The sequence below is a fragment of the Carya illinoinensis genome, chromosome 15 (assembly GCF_018687715.1).
Source record: "Carya illinoinensis cultivar Pawnee chromosome 15, C.illinoinensisPawnee_v1, whole genome shotgun sequence".
In the NCBI taxonomy this organism is placed as follows: domain Eukaryota; kingdom Viridiplantae; phylum Streptophyta; class Magnoliopsida; order Fagales; family Juglandaceae; genus Carya; species Carya illinoinensis.
The window spans coordinates 43,171,670-43,198,748 of record NC_056766.1 but is presented as its reverse complement, the minus strand read 5'-3'; the positions used below and the strand labels follow the sequence as shown (position 1 = coordinate 43,198,748).

The following is a 27,079-nucleotide window of genomic DNA, read 5'->3' as shown; positions in this document are numbered from 1 at the left end:
TATTTTCCGGAAAGATTTTTTTTTTTTTTTTTTGTTTTTTTGTAAGGATACTTTTGGGAATAATCTGGATCTCTATTTTCCTGAAAGATTTTTTTTTTTTTTGTTTTTTTGTAAGCATACTTTTGGGAATAATCTGGTGCCATTATGCACTATACCACGCCAACATTCTGATTTCAGTGACAAAAATCCAACATAGTTAGGGCCACAGAAACACCATTTTTGCATTAAAAAACTCAGTTGTGCCAATATAAAATTGAATGTATTCAGTTTTAGGATTTTAAAAAAAAAAAGAAAAAAAAAAAAAGAAAAGATGATGACGAAGACGGGGAAAACTTGAAGCTCGACCTAACTCAGCTTGTGTGGGTCGGGTTGCAGGCCTAGCCACTATCAATGATTTTTGTTGGTACATAAAGTATTATTCTATTACAAATAATATAAGATTTTTTTTTAAATTTTTTTTTTTTTGTTTTTTCGTTGGCAAGCCAACTGGCACCCATATACGTACACACGATTTTGAGCCTGTGAATTAAATAAAGTTGCATTCAAAGTTTGTAGGTAAGTCTACTTGCATCCCTTTACACGATTTCAAAGTCAAGTCCTACTGCATAAAACAAACGTTCAGATTTGACATCCATTCATTTCTGTATGAACCTAAGACTTCTGAGATTTTCTAACGTGAGAGAATAGAAGTTGTCGACAAGAAGTTATCAATACGGATTCATAAGACTTTTGGAAAGACTTGAATTCAAGACTTTTGAGATTTTCTAGCATGGGAGAATAGAAAATTTATCACATTAAAATAAAATAAAAAAATCAGTCGCGTTCAGAAGTCCAACAATATGATGTGAGTTTGATTGCTCATATTGTTATTGGGTCTATTTTTTAATAACGTCTGAATATTGTGTAATACTTTGGAAACCTTTTTATAAAAAGCTTTTCTATGTGAGTTGAACCTCTCGTCCTACTGCATAAAACAAACGTTCATATCTGACATCCATCAATTTTTGTATGAACCGAAGACTTTTGAGATTTTCCAACGCGAGAGAATAAAAGTTGTCGAGAAGAAGTTATCAATACGGATTCATAAGACTTTTGAAAAGACTTTTGAATTCAAGATTTTGAGATTTTCTAGCATGGGAGAATAGAAAATTTATCACATTAAAATAAAATAAAAAAATCAGTCGCGTTCAGAAGTCCAACAATACGATGTGAGTTTGATTGCTCATATTGTTATTGGGTCTATTTTTTAATAACGTCTGAATATTGTGTAATACTTTGGAAACCTTTTTATAAAAAGTTTTTCTATGTGAGTTGAACCTCTCGTCCTACTGCATAAAACAAACGTTCATATCTGACATCCATCAATTATTGTATGAACCGAAGACTTTTGAGATTTTCTAACGTGAGAGAATAAAAGTTGTCGAGAAGAAGTTATCAATACGGATTCGTAATACTTTTGAAAAGACTTTTGAATTCAAAACTTTTGAGAGAGACATTTCTAGATATATTAAAATTTTAGAAAATTTTAGAGAGAATATAGAGGTTATAAATTTTTTAGGGGGGCCATTTTCTATATCTATATATTTATGTAGAAAATCTAGGGGGTATGTTGTATTTTCTCAACTATAACGTGGGTCTATCACGATTTATTTGCCATAACACTGCCCTATTTTGGACCTCTTGGTAAATAGTAATCACGCATACTGAGAGTTTGCGAGCATGACTTCTTCCATGGCTTTTCAATTAGGAGCTTCGTCATCCTCTTCATCTCCTTCCATCCGTCAATGGAATCATGATGTATTCTTGAGCTTTAGAGGTAAAGATGTTCGCCACAACTTTATTTCTCATCTAAATTGTGCTTTGCGTCAAAGTGGAATCAAGACTTACATGGATGGCATCGACCTTGAAAGAGGAGAACAAATTTCGTCAGAACTTTTCAAAGCTGTTGAAGAGTCACAGATTTCGATCATTGTATTCTCTAAAAACTATGCAGAATCTAGATGGTGCTTGGACGAGCTATTGAAGATTCTTGAATGTAAGAAAATAATGAAACAAATTGTTCTACTGATATTCTATAAAGTAAAACCATCAGAAGTACGACACCAAAATGGAAGATTTGGAGAAGCATTCACTAAACTTGGGAAGATAATCAAGAATGACATAAAGCCGCTGATGGAATCCTGGAAGGAAGCTTTAGAAGAAGTAGCCAATTTCTCTGGTTTGGAATATTTAGCCATCGGGTAAGCTTTGCCTATATGTTTGTGTGCGCATATATATGATGCTATTGAGATATTTATTATGGGGCAATTAAATTGACACAAAATAAGGAATTGGCATATGGAAAAGTAGTAAAGATGAAATACCATACAAAAGGAAAAGTATTTTATGGTTATTATTATTTTTGGAATTGAACTTTATGCAAAACATAGTAAAATTAATTTACAAATCTTTTCTGATTTAGGGATTTAATATATATCAACTACCACTATCACATTAGTTTCACATAAAGTTTATTGAAGAGATAGAAGAACATAAAATAATTAAAAGAAATACATAAAATAATTAAAAGAAATACATATATTTTCTTTATTCCTTTTGCCGTTTGTGACTGTCTTTTGATGAATAGCAACCAAAGCTAAGGAATAGAGGAATATATATATATATATATGTGTGTGTGGAATTTCGTCTATCAATTAACTGTTCAATGAGAGTTGGAAAAAAATAATTAATAAAATGATGGGAATTGTTTATTATTTGGGTCATATAAAGAATAAGATAATTTGGATTGATGACAAGAAATTAAAAATAACTTTAAATAAGTAGTGGTTTTAAGTTTCAATTTGTTTCTAGATATAAAGACTTGCAAACACTCTTAAATTATACGTTTTAGATTAAAGGGAGGGATAGATCGACAATGTAAAAAAGAATTAGTTAAAAAGTATGTTATAATTAAACAAATACAAAAGAATGAAAATGTAAGTTTGACAATGGCACAAGGTGATCACGACAAATGCACAATCTAACATTGAAATACTTTGAAAAATAATATGTACTTTAACTCAAATCATATTCATATGTCATTTATATGTGAAATGTCTAACTCTTTAATTTTTTTTCCCTTTTTTATTGATAGGTCGGATGATGAGTCAGAATTTATCCAAAAAATCATTTCGTGGATAAACCCAAAAATAGTAAGTCGAATACCTTTAAGCGTTGCCAAGCATCCAGTTGGGATAGAATCTCGTATACGAGACATTTATCAGCGTTTAAGTATCGGAAGGAATGATATTATACTCGTGGTAGGGATATTCGGAACCGGTGGAATTGGTAAGACAACTATTTCAAATGATATTTATAACCAGATTTCTTCTCAATTTGAAGGAAGTTGTTTCTTGAGAAATATTAGAGAAACTTCAAAACAAGTGGGAGGTCTGATTCATCTACAAAATACACTTCTTTTTGAAATCTTAGGAACAAGATTGAATATTACTGATGTTGATAGAGGAGGCGGCGTAATTTGGCATAGATTTCAATCTAAAAAGATTCTACTAATTCTTGATGATGTGGATGACATGGTCCAACTAGAAAAATTAGCTGGAGATCGTGCTTGGTTTGGTTCAGGAAGTAGAGTTATCATAACAACAAGAGATCAACATTTATTGGATAAGTCTAAAGTTGATTTAAAATACGAGGTGAGGGCTTTGGATGACACTGAAGCTCTTCAACTCTTTAGCTTGTATGCTTTTGAGGAAAAGGAACCGTTGAAGGATTATGTGGACCTCTCTAAACAAGTAACAAACTATGCTCAGGGTCTTCCACTAGCTTTAACAGTGTTAGGTTCGGATCTAAAAGGTCAAAGTATACGTCAATGGAAAAGTGCATTGGATAAGTATAAAAGCATTCCCAACCAAAACATTCAGAGAGTACTTCAAATAAGTTACGATAGTTTGGAAGATAATGAGAAAGACATGTTCCTTGATATTGCATTTTTCTTCAAAGGAGAACCTTTGGCAAAAGTCATGGAAATATTTGATAGTTGCGGTTTTTTTCCGGCTCATGGTATCCAGAGGCTTATAGACAAGTGTCTTATTACTATTGAACGGAGTAGTGATGAATGTGTTTTTATGCATGACTTGCTACAAGATATGGGTCGAGAAATTGTTCGAGAAAAATCAGCCAAAGATCTTAGCAAACGCAGCAGATTGTGGTTTCACGAGGATGTTCGTCAAGTGTTCGAAGAAGATATGGTAAGAGTCACAAAGAAATTCTTGGGTTTTACATTTATTTCCTTTTTATAAAAGAGAAATCTAGTGGAAAATATTTACTTATGAATTAAAACTTGGCCTAGTAGAAAAAATCCTTTAAATGATCAAGGATGAATTTGTAGTTATAAATAGATTTTTTTTTTTTTTTATTAAGATGAATCAAGAAATCAAGTACCATATAAATGTCCTTTTTCGTTTCAAATATATATCTGAATATTGTTTTAATTTAGTCTCTCTTATCTCTTGTAGCTAGAGTTTGTTTTATGAAAATTAAAATGTACGTAAGTTGGGAAAGAAAAGACAGTCTTTTATATTTTAACATGTGAATATTTAGTATTGAAAAATACCATGTAAAGATAATGAGAGATTACTGTCGTTATCTACTGTCTCTTGTGGTGAGCGTTTGTTTTATGAAGAATTAAAAGAGTAATGTACGCAAGTTTGGAAATAAAAGACAGACTTTAATATTTTATGAAATATTTAGTATTAGAAAATAGCATGTAAAGATAACGAGAGAGTAGTATTTTTTATGAAATAATATACAATCAGCTCGAAAATTATTAACTTTAGCAAATTGTAATTTATGAAGGACTTTATGCACTAATTTTGTTGACACTCTTTATATATTCATTCTCCTATATCAGGGGCCAAACGAAATTGAAGGCATGGTATTAGATTTACCTGAAGGCGATGAAGAGATAAGCTTGCATCCGGAAGCATTTCGAAATATGAAAAGACTTAGGGTCTTTATAAATCGTAATGCTCGTTTTTCTCATGGACCTAATTATCTCTCTGACAAGTTAAGAGTCATTGATTGGTATAACTATCCTTTACCATATTTGCCACATAAGTTCAAGGGAAGAATCTCATTGTCTTTAAAATGCGTGATAGCATCATCAAGGAATTAGGGGACGGATTCAAGCCCAAGGTATGTACAATTATAATCATTGATTTTTTTTATTTAAATTATGTAGTAAACTCCATTAAACTTTTTTTCCTTTTATTCTACAGAATTTGAAGATAATGACTTTCTATGGTTGTAAATTCTTCAAAAAGATTCCTGATTTTTCAAGCATCTCAAATTTGAAAGAATTGATTGTCCAATATTGTAAAAGATTAGTTGAGGTGCATGATTCGGTTGGATCTTTGAAAAATCTTTCCAAGTTGGATTTTGAGGGATGCTCTAAACTCCAAATTCTTCCAAGAAGCCTTAAGTTGAGATCTTTATGTGAGCTTAATCTTGGAAGTTGCTCAAGCCTTCGTGATTTTCCTGAAATTGAGTGTAAAATGGAATGTTTAAGGACGTTGAGTTTATATAGCACTGCAGTAGAAGAACTACCTTCATCCATCAGGAATCTAGTTGGACTTGAGGAATTAACTCTATGGTACTGCAAAAACCTTATGCGTCTCCCAATTGCTTTAATCCAGTTGCAACATTTACGCGAGCTTAGTATTGGTGGTTGTACAAAATTGGTGAAGAAGATGAGGGATGAGGGACAATCCCTTGATCTGCACAATGATTCTACAACAATTGAAGACGAGATATCAAATTCAAGTAATGGGAGCACTGCATTACAAGTACCGAATCTTCAAATTAGTTGTTCCCATTCAGAATCAAATTTCTTTACACTAAATAGTTTCTTTACCATGTTTAATTCCTCGGCCACTTTGCATAAGTTAAATCTATGCGGACTTGAAATTGTTAGCCTTCCCACGAACATCAAAGAATTCGTTACACTAACTTATCTTGACTTGCGCGGTTGTCTGAAACTCAAAGAAATAGCAGAGCTTCCTCCAAATATAAGTCACGTAAGTGTTTCGGGATGCAAGTCATTAGAGAGATTTTCAGAAGTATCAAAAATATTGGAATTCAATGGAAGCCACATCAGATCACTGTGTTTCATTGAATTGACCAGCTGCGACAAAATGCATGTGAATATATGGAATGATGAAGTGCAAAATCCTTTATTGTGGAAGGTATGTATATGTGATCTCATTTTTAATAGCTTGCATGCATGGTTTATATTAAATTGATGATGATGATGGTACTGGTTTAACAGGGACTCTATGATTATGATGCTACTTTGTTTCCAAAAAATCATATTCCAGACTGGTTCAATTATGTTCATGAGTTTTTAAAATATAATGAAATGGTGAAGGGGCTTGATGATGATGCCCAACCGAAGAAAAAAGAAGAGTGGGTAATAGATATTGAGGGGCCGCACTATTTGGAGGAGATAAGCGGAATTGTATTATATCTTGTAATATTTTTTAAAGATGCTTGGATGTGGAATAGAATTAGTGGTGAGGCTAAGATAACCAGTAACAGCTCAAATCATGTATGTCGTATGCAAGAAGGGGTAGAATTGGTTAATACGGGTTTGTTTGAAGCGGCACATAAGACTGGATATGATGTATGGGTGGGGTACTCCAATTTACAATCTTTTGACCTCAAGGTTTTGGACAATTTGCGAGTTCAATTTGATCTCCATCATGATTACGGACGGATAGTGGGGTTTTATAAAAGTTGCAGAGCCAAAGTGTTATACAAGAATGAAAGGAGATCAAATAAAAAAAGAAGAACGGATGAAATAAGTAAGTCGCCCCTGTTCCTTTGATTTTCAAGTAAAATCCAATTTACAATCTTTTCACCTTGTTCATTTAATTTTGTTTCTTGGATGATGACTTATAGCCATTTCATAGTCGATGCCATGGTGCTTGTTTAAAGCATCACATTGTATCGTTGCCAAAATAGCTTGCATCTCTGTGACGTTTTTTAGACATTGCCCTGTTTTAGGCCCCATATACTTTTGCCAAAATAGCTTCATTTGGTATTCTTTTTTGCACTTCAAAATTGGTATTCTTCAAAGCCATATAATAGAAAAGCATGAAGAGAGAGTGAAGAATCATCCAGGTTGTTGCGTGAAGATGGTTGTCTAGGTAGGCAGAATCTTCAATTTTTTTTTCTATTCCCCTGTTTTCTCAGCAACCCAATTGTGTATGAAGAGACGCATGCACATGAGGAGAGACAACATGGACTTTATCATAGAACTATACTCATGTGTACTAACAATATTGCTCATGCTACTTCACTTGCACATAAGTAATAGTCTCCTTAAAATTTGGGTTTAGGGAGACTATGATGGACTTCTTCTATAGATTTTAATAATCTATGTTCATTTCTTGGATTATTTTTTTTTTGGATTGCTACTCAAGTTTATAAAAAAAATCACCTAATATTCTTAAACTTGGGGCCCCAAACTTCCAGATCAAGTGGAGGACTAAGATTCAAAGGAATCCATGCCCTTTTTATTATTTTTTTATTTTTTGCCATTGCCCTATTTTAGACCCCATAAACTTTTGTGTACGATGGACCATATATGTTTATACTGATTTTTACTTTGGAATAATGACCATATATGTTTAGTCTTTGCCAATGAAATAAAGGTAGTCATTTTGTTACTATTTGATGTTAAAATTCCCTTAATTTGCATGGGTTGCATGTGTATTGAGAAAGAGGACAACCACATTGATTGTGAAGATTATTATTTCGTACTTTCAAGTGAGTTTTTCCTTTCATTTTTGTTTGTTCTCTCTGGTCTTTAAGACTTTATTTGTGTTGGAAATTTGAACCTCCCAAATTCCCCCCTAGGATCTACCCTTTGAAGGAATAATAAGAAAATAGATAAATAATAATAACACAAAATTTTACTTGGAAAACTCCTAAACCGAAGAAAAACCACCAGACCAAAGAAGAAAATCCACTATGTGAAAAATTGTTACAATGACAATTTTTCTCCTCACTCCAAATACACCCACAAAGCCTAAGCCTCCTTTTATAAGCCTTGGGTCTTGCTCTTCCTTCACTCCCAACCCATGTGGGACAAAAGCAAAGAAGAAAAACCCAACAATCTCCATCTTGTGACTTTGACTGGTCCCACAACCAAACTCCACATCAATGAAGATCTTCATAGCTTCCGCTATCATGCTCAACTATAAAAGTATACTCACTCAGAATAAACCAATTCCAAGCATTTTACTTCGGCCCATGTCGAAAAACAACCTTGCTGAAAATTATGGTGTAACTTCCATGTTTGGCTTTCCTGGAAGTTCATCAGCCATCGACATTAATTTCCACCACATACCCTACATCAATGCCAAACCAATGTCTGCGTGCAAGCTTGTGGATCTGCTAACATTAACACATCCTCTATCATGGCAACTTTGGGAATTAGAGGCATGTTGTGAGGATATATATGTCTATTTTTCCATGGAGAGAGACACAACGTTAGAATCAATACCAGTATCTCCATTTACTAACTTGGAGCCACTTGCCGAACTTGCTCCTTATACTAGCTATTTCACCAGTCACTAGTATTGCTGTTGACTTCAGGGATTGGTCTGCCTTTCAAGGTCTTGTGTAACCCTCTACTTCTTGACAATGTCTCGATGAATTTTTACTATAGAAATGAATAGTACCTCACTAAGTAAGTTACCAGGAAAGATTGGAGGGTCACAATGGACACGCTTAAAATTTCTAATCTCCTGGACAGAACCTCCTTAGACAGTACGTATCCATACTACAACACCAAAGCTCCACCCCTACCAAAAGAACCTGGCTCTGATACCACTATTGGAAATTTGGACCTCCCAAATTCACCCCCCCAGGATCTACCCTTTGCAGGAATAATAAGAAAATAGAGAAATAATAATAACACAAGATTTTACCTGAAAAAATTAGATTTTACATGAAAAAATCATAAACCAAAGAAGAAAATCCACTATGTGAAAAATTGTTACAATCACACAATTTTTCTCATCATCCCAAATACACCCACAACGCTTTCCACACTAGCAAAACTTTAACTCACACCTCTTCCCCTTTTACAAAAAAAATGACAATAGAGGAATTTAACTAGAGTCAAAAGTTACTAGTTAAGCATTTAACTTGTGCACTTTACTAAGGAGCCTAAGCCTCCTTTTATAAGCCTTGGGCCTTGATCTTGCTTCACTCCCAACCCATGTGGGACAAAAGCAAAGGAGCAAAACCCAACAATTTGGTATTTGCCATTGAAATCAGGTGTTGTCATTTGTTTCATATATGATGTTGAAAAATTTCCATGAATCTACTTGTGGGGTTGCATATGTACTGGTAGTATCTCTCATGTTGGTTGGTTGGTTGGGATTATGGGAACTCAACTCTATTGATCTCAACTTTTGGGTTTAGGGACCTGTACAACATGTGCACTAATGTAACATGTCTTAATTTTCAAAGGATCTATTCCAGATAAGGTGGTGAAGGATTATGATGATCCAAAGATAGATTTGGAGTTAAAGCTTCAACTTGTTTGACATGTATGTTTACCAAGTAGATCCATCGGAATTATGGAATCAAAAACGAAGTTTCAAAAAAACATTCGCTAAACGTAAACGTGGATATATTAACATGTATGTTAAGGTGCAAAGGTGGAAGGTAGCCTTCAAAAACCAAGTCATAGAACAACAAACAAAAACCACTACCTCAATTCTAAACCTTTCTGTTTCCAAGAGTATATTAATGTGCTTATTTCTTCCGAGAACTTTCTCAAGTGACATCTATATTTAATTGCAGATAGAATGTCGGATGCATTGAAGCAAGGCCATGATGATAGTATGTCAGATGCATTGATGCAGGGCCATGATGATAGCATGCCGGATGCATTGAGGCAAGGCAACTATCATATAAAAAGATACCTTTCGAGGTAATATTTGGATTACTGTTCTCCATAAAACCAATTTTTACACACAAAAATTAACATTCCATTTATTATTTTTGCAAAGAAAAGGCTTATTGCAACAGGCAAAAGGGTAATGACATCCCAGAACTTACTAGAGGAATTAGATAAATTAACAGAAGACAAGGGAGACTCAAGAGAGGTTTTGGAGGGCCTACTTGGTTACATCTTGTGTTCCACCGACCAGGTGCTCATTTAGTACCTATTTCATGCGCATGCACAATTGTGTAGGAGGGACTAACTCTTTTCCATCTTTAAAATACTATGCAGGAGGCAGCAGTTGTTCCACCATATGTTGCTTTTGCCACAAGACCAAATCCTGGATTCTATGAATTTGTTAAGGTGAACTCCGAGGACTTGTCAATAGAAGCTATCACTGCTTCGGAATACTTGAGATTCAGAGAAGTGATATTCGATGAAAACTGGTAATTAAGTGTGACTTGGGAGAGAAACTGACATGAAAACCATTGGGAACATAATTTTGCAATGACTTTAAATTTTGTAGTTTTCTTGAAAACATGGATATGTATAGCCTTGAGATTTATGTATTTTTTAGAAAAAAATGTGTGTAGGGTTTCTTGAAAATGTGTGTAGGTTTTCTTGAAAAAATGTGTGTAGGTTTTCTTGAAAACATGGATATGTATAGCCTTGAGAAAAAAATGTATTTTTTAGAAAAAAAAAATGTGTGTAGGCTTGGAGTTGTTGATAAAAAAAAATAAAAAAATAAAAAAATTCTATATCAGATATGATACCCAGTGCGAATGATGAAAATGCCTTGGAGATAGATTTTAGAGTCCTTGACTTTGTTTTTTTTTTTTTTTTTTTTTGATGAATAAACAAGTTTTATTAATCAAAAACGGATGGCAAAAGCCAATATTACAAAGAGGCAAGATGCCCTAACTAGGTAGAGACATTAGAGACAAGGAACTCTTGAAGAGCCATGCCATTGAAGTCAACGGCAATAGCCCAACTACATAGAGTTCTAAAAACTAAAACTGTAAGCTCCTCTAATGATCTTGCATGATCTTTGAAAGTCCTTTCGTTGCGCTCCTGCCACAAAACCCACATAATGCAGAGAGGGATCATCTTCCAAATAGGTTGCCGACCTCTCAAGTTTGCCCAACAAGCCAATGCTGCCTCCACGGTTTTTGGCATGACCCAAGCCCTATCCAGTCTACCAAATACTTCGTTCCATAGACTCCTAGCTATATCACAATGCAAAATGAGGTGATCCACCAACTCTCCGGCTCTTTTGCACATGCAACACCAGTCTGCAATAATAATCCTCCTTTTCCTCAAATTGTCGGTGGTGAGTATCTTACCTAAGGAGGCCGTCCAGACAAAAAATGACACTTTGGGAGGGGCCTTGTGACACCATATCTTTCTCTAAGGAAACTGAATATTAGGCTCTTGAGTGAGGGCCTTATAAAATGATCGCACAGTAAAAATACCTTTACCTGCGGGGATCCACCATAGAGCATCCTCTTGTTGTTTATTTGGTCTAACGGAGTAGATAAGGCTGTAAAAATCTGCAAAACTGCTCATTTCCCAGTCTTGTGCCCTCCTACTAAAATTGACATTCCAAAGAAGTTGACCCTCTGCTACCTCCATGACTTCTGCTACCGAAACATCCTTGGCACTTGCCAACTGGAAGAGCAAAGGGAACAAATCTTTCAAAGCCCTGTCTCCACACCAAATATCGCTCTAGAATTTTACTCTAGAACCTGTTCCCAATTGGAGTTTAGTGAAGCGGCTGAACGCCCCCCACCCTCTTCTTATTTGTTTCCACAACCTACTCCATAGGCCCCTCTTGCTTCTCTGGTACACCAATCCCCCCATAGACCCCCATATTTCTTCTCAATCAACAGTTTCCACAAAGAATCCAGTTCCCTGGAATATCTCCATAGCCATTTGCCTAGCAAAGCACGATTGAAGACCCTTAGTTTTCTGACTTCCAAACCTCCCCCCGAGATAGGACGGCAAACCTGCTCCCACTTAACCAGGTGAAACTTGAACTCATCCCCCAAACCCCCCCACAAAAAATCTCCCTAAAGCTTCTCAATGCGGGCTGCCACACTTGCTGGTAAGAGATACAGAGATAAAAAATAAGTGGGTAAATTAGAGAGTGTACTCTTTATCAACATGATCCTTCCACCTTTCGACAAATACATTCTCTTCCACCCTGCCAAACGCCGCTCGAATTTCTTGATCACTGTATCCCAAACCGAAGGGGCCCTCGAGACACTCCCCAAAGGGAGTCCCAAGTAAGTCAAAGGGAAAGCGATGATCTTGCAACCCAGCATTCCAGCTAACTGACGAATACCTTCAAGCCGGATACTGCCTCAAAACAGAAAAGTAGGGCCTTTAAAACTCGCATCTGGTCTTGCTCAGCTTCACACATAATTAGAGTGTCATCTACAAACAGTAAATGGGGGATAACTATATTACCCCTATCTGGGGTTCCAATCGAGAAACCAGCTAGGAAGCCATTATCAACTATTGCCGAGAGCATCTTGCTTAAAGCCTCCATAACAATAACAAACAACAATGGTGACAACGGGTCCCCTTGTCTCAGGCCACGTGCACTTTGGAAAAAACCCACTGAAGCTCCATTTACTAACACCGAGAACTTTGCCAAAGATATACACCAACGAATCCACTTCCTCCATCTATCCCCAAAACCGCATCTCCTAAGCATATGAAGTAAGAAGTTCCAGTTAACATGATCATAAGCTTTTTCCATGTCGAGTTTACACATGATCCCTGTGTTCTCGGCTTTTAGTCTACTATCAAGACATTCATTAGCTATTAACACCGCATCTAGTATTTGTCTTCCCTTTACAAAAGCATTTTGGGGTTGTGTAACAATCTTCCCCATCACCTCACTTAACCTGTTCGCTATGGATATGATCTTGTACACCCCATTTACCAAACTAATAGGCCGAAAATCCTTAATCTCTGTAGCCCCAATCTTTTAAAGAATCAAAGCAAGGAAGGTGTTGTTAAGGCTTTTTTCAAATTTTCCAACCCTGAAAAATTCCTGGAAAACCTAGATGAGGTCCTCCTTTATCACTTCCCAACAGTCCTAAAAAAAACCCATAGAGAATCCATCTAGTCCTAGCGCCTTTTCCTTAGCCATTTTCCCTACTACTATGTGTATCTCTAGTTCATCAAACTCCCTTTCCAACCACTCCACGTCACCCGCTCCGATGGAGTCGAAGATCATCCCATTAAGTGGCAGCCTCCATCCCACCTGCTCCGTTAGTAAGTTCTCATAGAAATCAATAACATGATTGTGAATTACCTGCTCGTCTCTACATTCCACCCCATCAACCTTCAGCATCTCAATGTTATTATTTCTTCGATGTGCATTTGCTACTCTATGGAAAAAGCTTGTGCTTCGGTCCCCTTCCCGCAGCCATAAAGCCCTGGACTTTTGACGCCAAGACATTTCTTCTAATAATATCAGTCTCTCAATCTCTGCCCCCAACTCGGACTTCTGGGCCTGTTCTTGCTAGGAAAGTGGTTGTAGCTCTTGCCTCCTCTCGATCTCCTGAAGTTCTGCCATCTTTGTTTTTTTACTTTCCCCAACGTTGCCAAAAGACTCCACATTCCAAACTTTTAGATCTCATTTAAGAGCTTTCAATTTGCACGCGAAGATGAAACTGGGAGTACCTTGGAACTGATAGGAAGCCCACCATTGTTTAACCCTATCCACGAATCCGTCCGCTTTCAACCACATATTCTCAAATTTGAACGGCCGCTGCCATTTCCAAATACCTCCACAATCAAGCAAAATAGGCCAATGATCCGAGCCAATACGAGGCATACGTTTTTGCCATACATCAGGAAAATGGCTTTCCCATTCTGGTGAAATTAGAAAGCAGTCCAAACGAGACCATGATTGATTGTTGGACCAAGTCGCAGAACCCCCTGCTAATGGCAAATCCACCAAGTTAAAATAAAAAATGCACTCTGAGAACTCTTCCATAGCCAGCCGCAATCTTCTACAACCAGAAACTTCACTTGGGAATCTAACCACATTGAAATCTCCTCTTATGCACAAGGGGATTTCCCACCAACTATGAATCTCAGCCAGTTCTTCCCACAGCAACCTTCTATCCATGTCTAGATTAGGGCCATAAACACCTACAAAAGTTCACAAAAAGTTATCAGAAACACACTTAAAGGAGCATGCAACCGTATACCGCCCCACGAAATCCTCCCTTCTTTCCACCACCCGCCTGTCCCACATCACTACCACCCCTCCCGACGCTCCATTCGAAGCCAAGAAAGCCCAGTCAATATGTACTCCACTCCATAAACTTCACACCAATCTTCTATCAATCATTTTTAATTTTGTTTCTTGTAGGCACACAATATCTGTCTTCCACTCCCTCAACAAGTTTCTAATCCGGAGTCTCTTATTAAGGTCGTTTAGCCCACGGACATTCCATGATATAATCTTTGGCTTCATTGAGTAACAACTAGACCCTTTCCCTTCATCTTACCTCTACTGGCACTACCCTCCATGTTCATCGACCACGTCAACCTTTTAAGTTCCTGATGCTTCTTCGCTTCACCTTTACTTTTTTGTTTATGTCCCACTTCAATCGCTGTGAAGAGTGCAAAGAATTGCTCCTCATACCCATCACAATCAATACCCACAAATTTTTGGATCTCTTTCACCTTATGGAAGACCCAGTCAGAGACATTTGGTTGGGTCGGAAGGCATAGACTCAACGAGACAGGCTCCTCAATACTACATATCTGATTACCTTGATTTTCGCTTTCCAATATGATGTTGTCCAGCCCCAACTGCCCACACACATTAGGAAATACAAGCTCATCATCCTCTGAAAATATTGAGACTTCTAAACCATTCCCCTTATCATCCTTCACCTCAGACTCGATTTCTGGTAGTGCAATAGGTTCCGGGAAGCCCCCCCATGTCTACTGAAGTTATCGGCTCTGTCTGGCTTCCCTGCAGTGGGCATGACCCTTCTACAAACGGCGTAGGATCGAAGACCTACACTGGGTTAATGTCAACAGACCCAAAGCGTATGTCGGTATGCTATCCGGCGGCCTCTGCCACTGTCGCCGTAGTCTGTATGCTCGCCGAGACCCTTTCCGTCAATATTGGGCAGAGGTATGTCTTCGGAACGAAGACTGCCTGTGCTTCAAAGTCCGAATCGCATTTGGATCTCGACATAATAGAGTCGACGGGCTTCAGGCCAAAGTGCGTACCAGACTGAGGCTTGGGCAGGAACTGGGCTACGGTTGGCCCAGGCCCCAACCTGTTTGACAGATCCGAGCCTCCTGCCCGAAAACCCAGTCCTTTCGGGCCCTCAAACGTATCGGGCTTGGCTGGGTCGGTTTCTAAGTCTTTAAAGGCCCACACCCACACCCGACTGTCTGGGCTACGGGATCCACTTTAGAAGACTGGGTTAGCTGCCCACCCTTATGGGCATTTACTGCTATTGTTTGGGATGGCATAAGCCCACCAAAACATGGCCCATCCGTATTGTTGGATGAGGACCCATCGTTTTGCCTTTAACTTCCTCCCACCTTGCAGTTTCCTTTCTCAGCCCCACATATCTTCGCAAATCCTCCATTTCCTTATGTAGTTTCCTCACTTGGCCCTGCAACTCCAGCATTCGTCGACTGCTCTCCCAAGCCAACTGGCCACCTTGAGACCTGCCAACTTCTGCACCCCGTACGAACTGTTGTGTTCGGCGCACCACCTCAGTGTCTCTTGCAAGTCTTCTCGGGGCGTGGTTTTCTCCCGTCTACTTCAGAACCTTCGAAAAGGTTCGATTGAGAGTTCTCAGCCCCCTCCCCTCATTGCTCCCCATAGCCCCTCCAATAGTTCCAGAATTTGCTCTCTTGGGTTGAGCCATCTCCACGGTAATCTCCTTCAGCCTTCTCCAACCCCAGCCATCTTTTCCTTCAGGGAAATAGAGCAAACTTCTTCTACTCGCCTAATCATATTCGGCTATCGATAGGTACCTCCCACGACTGTTCTCACATCATTGACCGACGAAACTTCGATAGCCTTCCCTTACCACTGAATATGCCTCCTGCTTCCCCCCCTTTCAGACAGTCCTCCAGCACTTTCACGAGCCATAGTAGTGTATTTCGGTACACCACCACCTTGTGTTTCACCTTCCAACCCTACTCCGAGATGTGAAAGTACTCTCCCTCCTTTGCAAGCACTAATAATTTTGACTCGATGACTAACTCTCTATACCAAGCCATTAATGAAGAAAAAGGAAATAAAAGGAAGAAAGAAAAGGAAGTAATTTGAGAAAAGAGAAGTCAGAAGAAAGAAAAGAGGATCAACTCCGGTGAGGGGCGCCGGAGGGTAGGGTGTGTGCATGCATGCAGTACGGAGAGAAAAAAAAGTTTCAACACCTAGATTTAAATTTAAGACTATAACAAAGTTTAGAGTCCTTGACTTATCCACTCCTCCCATGACCCATACTTCTTCTATTGGAAATGGTGTCAACTTCATCTCGAAGTTCATGACATGAAGGCTGCATGGGAATCCTGAGAGTGGAAAGCCACTACTCGAGCACTTACAAGACCTAAATTATAAAGGATAGGTATAAACGCAGCTCATACTTTGGATAGGCACACAGAGATGGAAGAAAGTAATTTCTTGTATCATACTTTGGATACACAAATAATGGATGTTGTTCCAATTTAGCAGGATCTTATGATAAATGCAACTTTGGATACAGTCGCTAAGCTACAAAGTAATACAAAGTCCTGGCAACAGCATCGAAAACTTGATCAGTTTATAATTTCGACTTCCAAGTGCAGAAGATGTCAAAATAATACAAGGATAAATCCTAAGATCGATTTCACAAAGACAAAGGGAATTAAGCAAACATTTCATAATCACAAGATAACATATTACCGTTTATGGGGACAGCAATTTCGAAAATAAAAGAAAGCATTAAACTAAAAGATTTAGCAATGAACGAAAAAAGAAAAAAGAAATAAATTTCAAAGGTCGACCACTAACTATGTCAACACCAAAATGGGGGCTATTTACCAAGGAAGTTAGACTGAATCAAGAGTAAAATTATTGGCTATTTTGGAAGTTCAAGCTCGAATAAAACTGAAAATAAATGTGAAACTACGCTTCTAAATTTGTCAAAACTAAGAGGCTTAGAGAAAGTGTGTAGCAAATGAACAAAACTTGTAAGAAACAATAAAACAAACACTTGTGATGTAATTTTCGCCCATTGATTTGGTGATGAATTTACTTCTCTTTTCATCTTCTCTCAACCATACTCTCATTCCTAGAAATCATGGTCGGATAATATAGCAATGAACCACAATTTTTTTAGCCTAATAAAACTACTTGACAGATTATATAACAACTGTAAAATAGTGAAAGAAAACCATCAAAGTCTTGTTACTTGTTCAAGTATCAATTATACCTTTACATCTACAATTGAGCTAAATCAAGAACAAAAAACTTCAATCCTTTCTAGATGTAACTGAAACATAATCCAACAAATTAATCATCAAAATCACATAACATTAAAGAAAATCCAACCCAAAACTCCTTAAATCCCAAGCTAAAAGTCTAGCCTATCATCTCTAGATTAGCAAAATGCCCAAAAAAGATAAACCCTAACATCCCAATAGCTGTCCGAAAATTTCCAAGAAAAAAATAATGGACAATCCAATTAACAAAAAAACTGGGCATAAAAATAAAATCGCCCGTGCCCCAAAAAAAAAGCCTCCAAAAGCAAAACAGCCGAAAAAAAAAAAAAAAAAAAAAAAAAACTTCGCAGAAATCCGAACCGAGAAAAAGAAGGGCTGAAATCTGCTGCTCCCGCGTGATGCCACGTTCGTGCAGCGTTTTTCCTTCCGCGTGATTCTGCTGCTCTTTCCGTGAGGCCACGTTCAAGAGGCTGCAGAAGGCCACATTCCGAACGTGGTTCCTGCGCCTGGCTGTTTGACGTGCTCTGCCTCAATACGCAAGGATCAGTTGCTGCCCCTTCCCTCACTAGTGGTCCCCCAGACATATGATAACCCACTAGTGTAATTTACGATCATGCCCGTAACCTCATGTCATGTGAAACCCAGCATAATTTCTTTTTTCTTTTTTTCCCAATAGTACCTGCAGCATATAAGTAAGATATGAGAGGAGTATAATTTGGGATATTAATTCTAATGTGGAACAACTGCATTATAAATCCTTTTAAGTGCAAATTATCAAAATTTATCAATCGACTAATCAATTGTATAATTAAGTGTTTAACTACTTTTTGATTAAATAATTTATTCACTTAAACAGCTTAATCATGCAATTTTAACACTTCATCAAGATACCATTTCTTAATTTTGAGCAGAGGTGAACATTATTTTATGTTTACCACTCTCATTGAAAGCAAAACCTGTTTTGACACAAATTCCATGATAGGTGGATATTGGATAGTACACGCTTTTTCTGTATTTTGCCTTCTTGTAGGTTTAAGGAGTGGGGCTTTGAGAGAGGATGGGGGAACACTGCAGAAAATGTTTAGGAGAATGTTAGGATACTTTCTGAGGTACTCGAAGCACCAGAACCCGCAAAGTTGGAGTTGCTATTCAGCAGGCTTCCCGACATATTCAACATTGTGATCATCTCCCCTCATGGCTACTCTGGGCAGTCGGATGTCCTTGGATTGCCTGATACTAGCGGCTAGGTAAATAATGCATTCAAGCATCATTAATCAATAACAAAAATAATTATAAACACCACCAAAAAGATAAAAATAATATTTTACAATCGTGCTAAGCTCTCTTTTGATAATTCACAATTAAGTGGTATACATTCTTGATCAAGTAAGAGCTTTAGAGGAAGAATTGCTCCTCAGGATCAAGCAACAAGGTCTTGTTGTGAAGCCTCAGATTCTTTTGGTGAGCTATTAACAAAGGATTTTAAGAAATAATTTTTAAAAAATATAAGATTAGCAAGGATCAGGATTAGTTATGCATTTAATTCCTTAATTTCATTTTACAGGTAACAAGACTTATACCTGATAGTCGAGGGAGCAAGTGCAACCAGGAGTTGGAGCCTATTGCCAACACTAAGCACTCTCACATACTTAAGAGCCCCATTTAGGATAGAGAATGGGATTGTACGCCATTGGGTTTCCCATTTTGATATCTAACCTTACCTTGACAGATTTGCCCAAGCATTTGCTTTTATCTAGCCTTTTTTGTCAGTTTCTTTTTCAAAACAGTTTTCTTATTCTAGTCTTTTCACGTTTCTTCTCCCATCACTAGGATGCTACTATTAAGATTCTTGAACACATGGAATGCAAACTGGACCTCATCATTGGGAACTATAGTGATGGAAACTTGGTCGCGTCTTTGATGGCTTGTAAACTAGGAATAACACAGGTCTAATCCATCATCTTGAATTGCTTATAAAAATTTTATCTTAATCTATATATTACTCTAAATGTGAACTTTGGCGTGTTAATAATGATGTTAATCCATCATCATTTTGAATACCCGGACATGATGTTAACTAATGATATGTTCATTCTCCAGCAAGGATAGACCCGGACAGTAGGAAACATATACATCATTTACGATGCTTGGACTTTATCGAGTAGTCTCAAGCATCAATGTCTTTGATCCAAAGTTCAACATTGTTGCCCCTGGGGTTGATCAATCTGTCGACTTCCCTTACACGGAGACACATAGGCAACCAACTTCTTTCCGCCCGGCCATTGAAGAACGTTACAGTAAGGATGGAAAAAATGTGCACATGTAAGTCTAAAGCTTCTTGTAGCCTCTCGGTTACATTTAATTTATGCACATCCATCATGTACTAGAAGTATCATCATAGTAGTTTAACTCTAAAACTGGATGTGTGCCTGGAACAGATGATATTTGGCAGATAAGAATAAACCAATCATCTTCTCGATGGCACGACTTGATATAGTAAAAAACATTCCTGGAATAACTTAGTGATATGGAAAGAACAAGAAGATATGAAATTTGGTAAAATCTTGTTGTTGTAGCAGGATTTTTCAGTCCATCCAAATCAAAGAATTGAGAAGAAACTACAGAATCAAAAAAGATGCATGCCTTGATAGAGAAATACAAACTTTATGGAGAGCTATACCACTGTATTACTAATACAAAAGGAGCTTTTGTGTGTCCAGCATTGTACGAGAATTTTGGTCTAATAGTCATGGAGGCAATGAGCCACGGATTATTTGTCTTTGCAAGAGATTAGGGAAGCCTAGCAGAAATTATTGTTGATGGAATCTTAGGCTATTAGTGGTAGTTTAGGAAGTGGGATGTATTTTCCTTGGCTTCATCTCAACTAAAATCAACATTATTGCTTCACTTTAAGGGCAGCATTGTTCTCATTTATTGATATGCATAATGCATATTTCTCGTAATGTCTCTGTATTTTATGCTGTTTTTTCTACATAATTTCAACATTCAACATTAGCCTCTCTCGTATAGTAACCATTCTGTATGTTGTGCCTATATCTTTTCTTAGAGGAAAATGCTGGTTTGTCTCTAGGTTTGTCCCTTAGATTTGACCACTAGTGCCTTTTAATTTTTTTTAAATGTTTAAAAATGTTAGTACTAATAAATTTGTGTTATTTTTTTTTTTAAATATTTAAAGATGTTTAAAAAATATTTTTAAAAGATGTGAAATTGCACTTGGGTGTGCTAAGCAGTAAGAGTTTAGGCAGCATAGTGTAGGACCCTTTTTGGTATATTTATTGGACGTCAGTTTCAAAACTTACCATGAAAGTGCAGTACCAAGACTTGTTACCTTTATAAGACTGTGCATAGTATATATGATTCACAATCAGTACTAGGCCTTATTTCTTTTGGAGAAAGCTCTTTGTCAATGCCTGTAACGATCGATCCAATATTGCTATGATGAAATATGATCAATGATTTTATTGTGCCTAATTTAAATTTAATGGGCCATTTTAGATAAGTCTACAGGCTATAACTTATTGAGGTTGGAAATGAATTTTAACTAGGCACATAGGCACGGTATCCTTTTTGGTGGATTGAGGAATTTTATTGGGTTTGATAATTAGGAAAAACCATTTAATCTTTTATGGACCTACTAGAATATATTTATTTGATAATTGGCCAATGAATTATTTTATGAGCCCATTTGTTAAGACCATACACTGCCTAAGACTTAGGCCCCAATATTTGAAATGAACCCAACCCGATTACTCCAAGGCCCAAACCCATTGTTCTAAACCAGTGAAACCCAAGGTATAGTTTATTTATAAACTTCACGCCATACACGTCTCCATTCCACTAGGATTCACGACAACACTATATATATATATATACACATTATAAACGTTCATCCACAACTTCCCTACCTGCCAAGCATAGGAAGTAACTCTCGCTGCTATGGGGTGTTACAATACCTAAACTTGTTTTTATCTTCTTCAAGCACAAACATGTATTACAAATATGTTAATTTTTTTGGGGGTTTCTTAACGTGGGGTTATCGAAGATTTTATCACATTAAGCCTGTAATCTTAATAAAACAGGATGAATTAAGGAATTAAGGAGGATGGATTGGCTTAAGAAGAGAATATAGTAAACAAAAATCAGCATTCTTTTAATTTTTGACACGTGTTTCTTTTAAAGATAAAAATAAACTTAATAACTAATGGACCTTTTTTTTAGTGCGTAGTCCTTTAATTTATTTTTTCTTTCAAACGGAACATTCCGGTCTTTTTAAAGAGATCGATCATGCAAGCCATCTGTGGTATTGAAGAATGGGTAATAGGTATTGAAGGGCAAACTATTTAGAGGAGATTAGTGGAATTGTGTTGATCTATGCCGTTGGATGCTGAGATAACAATTAAGTAACGGCTTAGATGATGTATGGAGTATTTTTGAAGGCGTATACTTGGTTAATAATGATATGAATGCAATTAGGGGCCGAAGGTTTTGAACAATTCGACAGCTTCTATGACCTTGGCTAGCTTAAAGCAATATTGACTTCTTGTCTGGATACGTTGATACCAATTTTATATTTTGGTATGGTGACTTTATCATAGAACCATACTCTTCAAGCTTCAATTTCAAAGAAATATGATCTTTAGGATTATTTGAAAACACAACTGTTCTTAGATATTCTCATATTATTTCACTACTATTTACAAATTATTCATTACTATTTCACTATGATACAACCTTCTTTCTTTGTATAATATTTTTATTTAAAAATAAATAAATAAAAATTTAGTTTTTGTGTTTTTTAGCTAAATAGATTAGCAGTAGTACTAGTGGGCCAATGGTTTAGTAATTCAATTGTGTTCCATACTTCCTCTTATGTGTAATTAATACACGGCTTTTAACTGAAGTGATTTTGCATAAAATCCATTACATTTATTAATTTCCACTTTAAACTTATTTCTTGACGATCTTATCTATATTTTGGTGTCGTTTTATGAATTGACCCTCTAAACATCAACCCACACCTTAAGAAAGTTGCTAAGAAGTTTAATTCTATCTTTTCTTCTAACATGTCTGACCTATTTGTCTACTTTTTTCTTTCTACTATATGCACACGATGACTAATGATAGATATGATGTGCATTTAAATTTGAAAATAATAGATTTAATGTGTTTCTTTTAAAGAGATTCATTAATAGATCATGAAATTCTAATAAAAATGGTTTTAAAAAATTTAAAAATTTATTTTTGTCTTATCAAGAACTGGGTTTAAACATTATATCCAAACAACACATGCAATATTAGGCTGAAATTGAGTTAACTTTATCTTTATAAAAATCAATTTATAATATATGCACAAATATGTATGATATATATATCTATATAATCTAAAAAATAGAGCCTCAATTCTGTATTTTATGGGAGACCATATTATTACAAATAATTGAACATTTTATTTTATTTTATTTTATTTTATTGTTGGTAAGTAGCATACCATGTACACGGTTTTGAGCTTTTCCAAGTACCTTCATACGTAAAACACACGTTCATAAGGAAATTAATGATCACAGTATGCATTAAGGTGTGTTGAAAGTTCCTAGATGGTTCATCCTTGTAATGTCTATGTCCTTTTGGGCCATATGATGTCTATGTCCTTTTACCTGATAAAGGATAAAGAATATTTATAGATAAATTTAAAGCTGGTTGTTAATTATGATGTGTTTTGCTATTTGCTTAGTCAGTAAACTTGACCCACAAACACAGTTTTGAACAAAAACTACTATACGTACTGATAATTAATTCCATGTCAGTGTGAACTTTAGACCTTAATTTGATTCTTCTTAATTAATCAACAGCCTTTTTCCGACCACTAATTTGCTTTCGGCCCGACCAAATCGATCACGTTAAAAGAGCATTATTGGAAGTCACAAAAGTCTTACTTATCATTGTAAAATTCACTAATTTACTTTCGGCCGGACCGAATGGAATCTGGATCGATCACGTTAAAAGAGCATTATTGGAAGTCACAAGACAAAAGTATATCATTGTAAGTGGACCTGCTCCAACATCTTTTTGGGCGTGTCAATAATGTTGTTTAAAAGAACATAGAATCCATTTACCTTTTTATTTATGTAAGTGGACCCACTTATCAATTTTTTCTACCATATGCACATGATGAGTAATGATAGATATTATGTGCATTTAACTTTGGAAATAATATATTTAAAATGTTTTTTTAAAGAGAAAAATAAACCTGATAAAGTGTAAAGAATCAGCCCAATAATTCTAAAGTCAGAATATTGATAATTTTTATTAGGTATAAATTATATTTAATCAGCCATATTGAATAAGTCTACGAGCAATAAATTATTACAGTTGATTATGAGTTTTAATTAGGCTTAATAATTAGGTTGAATTCTATTTATTATTTATTAAATAAGTTAGATTCTGTTTAGAATTTAAAGATTGGCCACTAGAAATTTATTTCAATTTAAAATAATCACTAATTAAGTCCTCTAAGCAATCTCCGTCACTGTAAATCTCACAATGAATGAACTGCTAGATTATATTTTCAAATTCAAACTCTCTTCTTGAATGATCGCCACCGAGTCCAATCTCTCAACATATATTAACCAAGTCCTACTTAAACTCGTTTGCACCATCTCCCAAATCTCTCTATAAATATTTTTTCTTCCATGTGTTATTTGAAAATACCATAAACCTCGGTAAGTACAGTGGCCGAGCTCATGAAAGGAAAAAGATTGAATTAGCGCTACAAGATAAATAATTTGATCATAAATTAAGATTATCATACGTTAGTTAGTTATATATTATTATTATTATTATTATTATTATTATTAAAAAGAGTTCTTTGGAAGCCAATGTTCACGTACCACACATGTTCTTATATTTGCAAATATGACATCCATCATATTTCATTTCGTATATTATAATTATTTATTTATTTATTTATTTTAAAAAGAGACGAGGTCACATGTCCGATAGTGACTCCTTCTCAATTTTATTAAAGAAAACCTTCACTTATGGCGGAGGAATACCATAAAAGAACAAATAAACAAAAGGACTACCAAAAGCCAAAAGACAAGAAACCCAACAAAGAAACATTTAAACAAAAACCAGAACCATCCCATCACTATAGAGCCTTAAAACCGAAAAGAAGGGAAACCATTTCTATCCATCCGAACCATTCCTTGTGCAACCCTTGGCAACCTCTCATTCTCGTCATAGCTTTTAATAATACCCTCTTCTCCATCCCTTGCCAAATAATCCGCAACTTTATTACCTTCCCGAAAAATATGAGAGATTGTAACTATCATATCTTCCAGGCCTTCCATTAACTGCTCCCAAAAATCCCATAAATACCACACATTACATGCCTTTGTAACTACCCAGTGCACTAACAAGGCAGAATCGCATTCAACTTCCACCCGATAAAAGCCATGCTCTTTACACATTCTAAGACCTCGTGACAAAGCTCTCATTTCCGCAGCATTATTTGTACCAAACCCAAAAAACTCCGAGAAAGCCGCTTTGACTCTACCTTGATGGTCTCTAATCACTCCACCTCCACCACAAGTCCCCGGGTTGCCCCTACAACTCCCGTCCACGTTAAGTTTGACCCATCCCGGCTTCGGTTTCAACCATTTGACCACCCTTCTCTTTCGGTTAACCACTTGCTTTATAGGCACATTAATTGATGCTAAAACCTGTTTATCCAGATCTGATAACCTGCTACACTTGGTGATGTTATCCGAAATTTGGGATAACTAGAATTTTACTGAGATCCATACCGACTCAGGAGATTCATACTTAGACTCCATACGGGCTTTGCACCTACGGATCCACAAACGCCAAGTAATCAGACTTGGAATTAAGCCTACCAGGATCCCACGCTGTGAGGACCTCTTCGTACAGCTGAACCATGCAGACATCCGAGCACTCCAGCTGCTAAAACCCATGCACCGAACGCCCAGCAACACTGCTGCTTTCTCCCAGACTGCCATCGCAACCTCCCCTGAACTTAAAACATGATCAAGCGTTTCCGAACTGCCACTAGCACAACAGTCGCATCTGGACGCAAGAGCAACTCCCATATCCGTTATACGCATATCCACCGGTAAGCTTCGAAACCAAGCCTTCCAAACACAGACCACCACACGTCTAGGGAGCAGATTGTGCCAAAACCACCCCTTCCAAGGAAACTCATCTCCTCTGACTCGTATAATATTCCAAGCTGAAGCTGTTGTAAACAAACCATTTTTATTTGGTTCCCATACATAGACATCAGACCCTGCTTTTCCAGCCATTACCGATTGCATGATCTCCCATGCTCTGTTTTCTCCAACCAGGTCTCTAAGAGCAATTTCATCCCACTCATTGCCGATCCATAAGTCCTTCACTTTAACCAGCGGATTAGCTATATCTTGAACTTGAATACTTAGGGGACCACTCGACAGCCACTTAACATGCCAAAACGGCACATTCCCCTCCTTGATCCGCACTCTAGTATTCTCATGAACTTCTGGAAAAACCTGCATCATAGCCCTCCATAAACGTGAACCAGTCTCTTTTGAAGATGCCAAAACTAGATTCCCGTCCCTCGCATACTTCGCATGAAGAAACCGTGCCCAAAGGTTATCCATCGTTATGAGGCGCCAGACTAACTTCATATGCATCCCTCTCTGCATTTCATTGAAATCCCTTATACCTAAGCCCCCCTCATTTATTGGCTTGCAGATGGACGACCAAGAGACCCATCTCCTCTTCGGCTTTCCATAATGTGTCCCCCAGAAAAAGGTTGACAATATCGAATTAAGCTTAAATACAATAATCTGAGGAGCATTAAGAACTGCCAACATGTGAGTTGCCATGCACGACAACACATGCGTGATCAACGTTAGCCGACCAGCTTGGGATAAAGTTTTTACTTTCCAACCCGCCACCTTTTTACGTACTTTATTCACCAATGGCTCCAAATGTCTAGTAGTAAGACGTCCTGTTACCAGAGGAACTCCCAAATAGCTGGTTGGAAAAGACCCCTCCGTGAAGCCCGTATGGTTCAGTAGGTCACACCGTCGATTGTATGGAATTTGTTTTGACATAAAGAGAGCTGATTTCTCTTTATTAATAGCTTGACCAGACCACTGAGCATATTTTTCCAGAGTTCGGATGATCCCTCTAACTGACTTCTTCCCACCATTTGCAAAAATAAGAAGGTCATCCACATAAAGAAGATGCGAGACCAAAGGTGCACCTCTCGGGATGTAATATGGCGATATTCTTTCATGATTAAAATTTTCCTTCAGCATTCTAGTAAGAACTTCCTGCATAATAATAAATAAGTAAGGCGAAAGGGGATCCCCTTGGCGCAACCCGCGTGTAGGCTTAAAAAAACCCTTATACGTGCCGTTCATCATAATCGAAAACCAAGGAGAATTTATGCAATTTTCTACCAAGCCACAAGCTCTATCGGCAAAGCCAAAACTTCTCAAGACCTTACTCAAAAACTTCCAATCCACTCTATCATAAGCTTTCGCCATATCT

At 36.9% G+C, this 27,079-nt stretch overlaps 1 protein-coding gene across 2 annotated transcripts; it reads left to right on the top strand.

Annotated features, from left to right (window-relative positions):
* The first annotated feature begins 1,694 nt into the window (after window positions 1–1,694).
* On the top strand, window positions 1,695–10,644 carry LOC122295726 (disease resistance protein RUN1-like). 2 transcript variants are annotated; one of them, XM_043104829.1, is made up of 6 exons: window positions 5,014–5,193; window positions 5,277–6,242; window positions 6,326–6,860; window positions 9,877–10,006; window positions 10,091–10,226; window positions 10,310–10,644. In XM_043104829.1, exons 1-6 carry the CDS (start codon window positions 5,146–5,148, stop codon window positions 10,466–10,468), a joined length of 1,974 nt encoding a protein of 657 aa, XP_042960763.1. In that variant the 5' UTR covers window positions 5,014–5,145; the 3' UTR covers window positions 10,469–10,644. The 2 variants fall into 2 exon arrangements, with proteins under 2 accessions (XP_042960764.1, XP_042960763.1); XM_043104830.1 differs by lacking the exons at window positions 6,326–6,860; window positions 9,877–10,006; window positions 10,091–10,226; window positions 10,310–10,644 and adding exons at window positions 1,695–2,240; window positions 3,134–4,247 and having other exon boundaries at window positions 4,910–5,193; window positions 5,277–5,418.
* Window positions 10,645–27,079: the final 16,435 nt, after the last annotated feature.

Coding starts and splice junctions, on each gene's coding strand:
- LOC122295726 (XM_043104829.1), top strand. CDS start 5,146: ATGCGTGATAGCATCATCAAGGAATTAGGGGACGGATTCAAGCCCAAG. Junction 10,007..10,090: donor ATAAAAAGATACCTTTCGAG/GTAATATTTGGA, acceptor TGCAAAGAAAAG/GCTTATTGCAACAGGCAAAA. Junction 10,227..10,309: donor TCTTGTGTTCCACCGACCAG/GTGCTCATTTAG, acceptor AATACTATGCAG/GAGGCAGCAGTTGTTCCACC.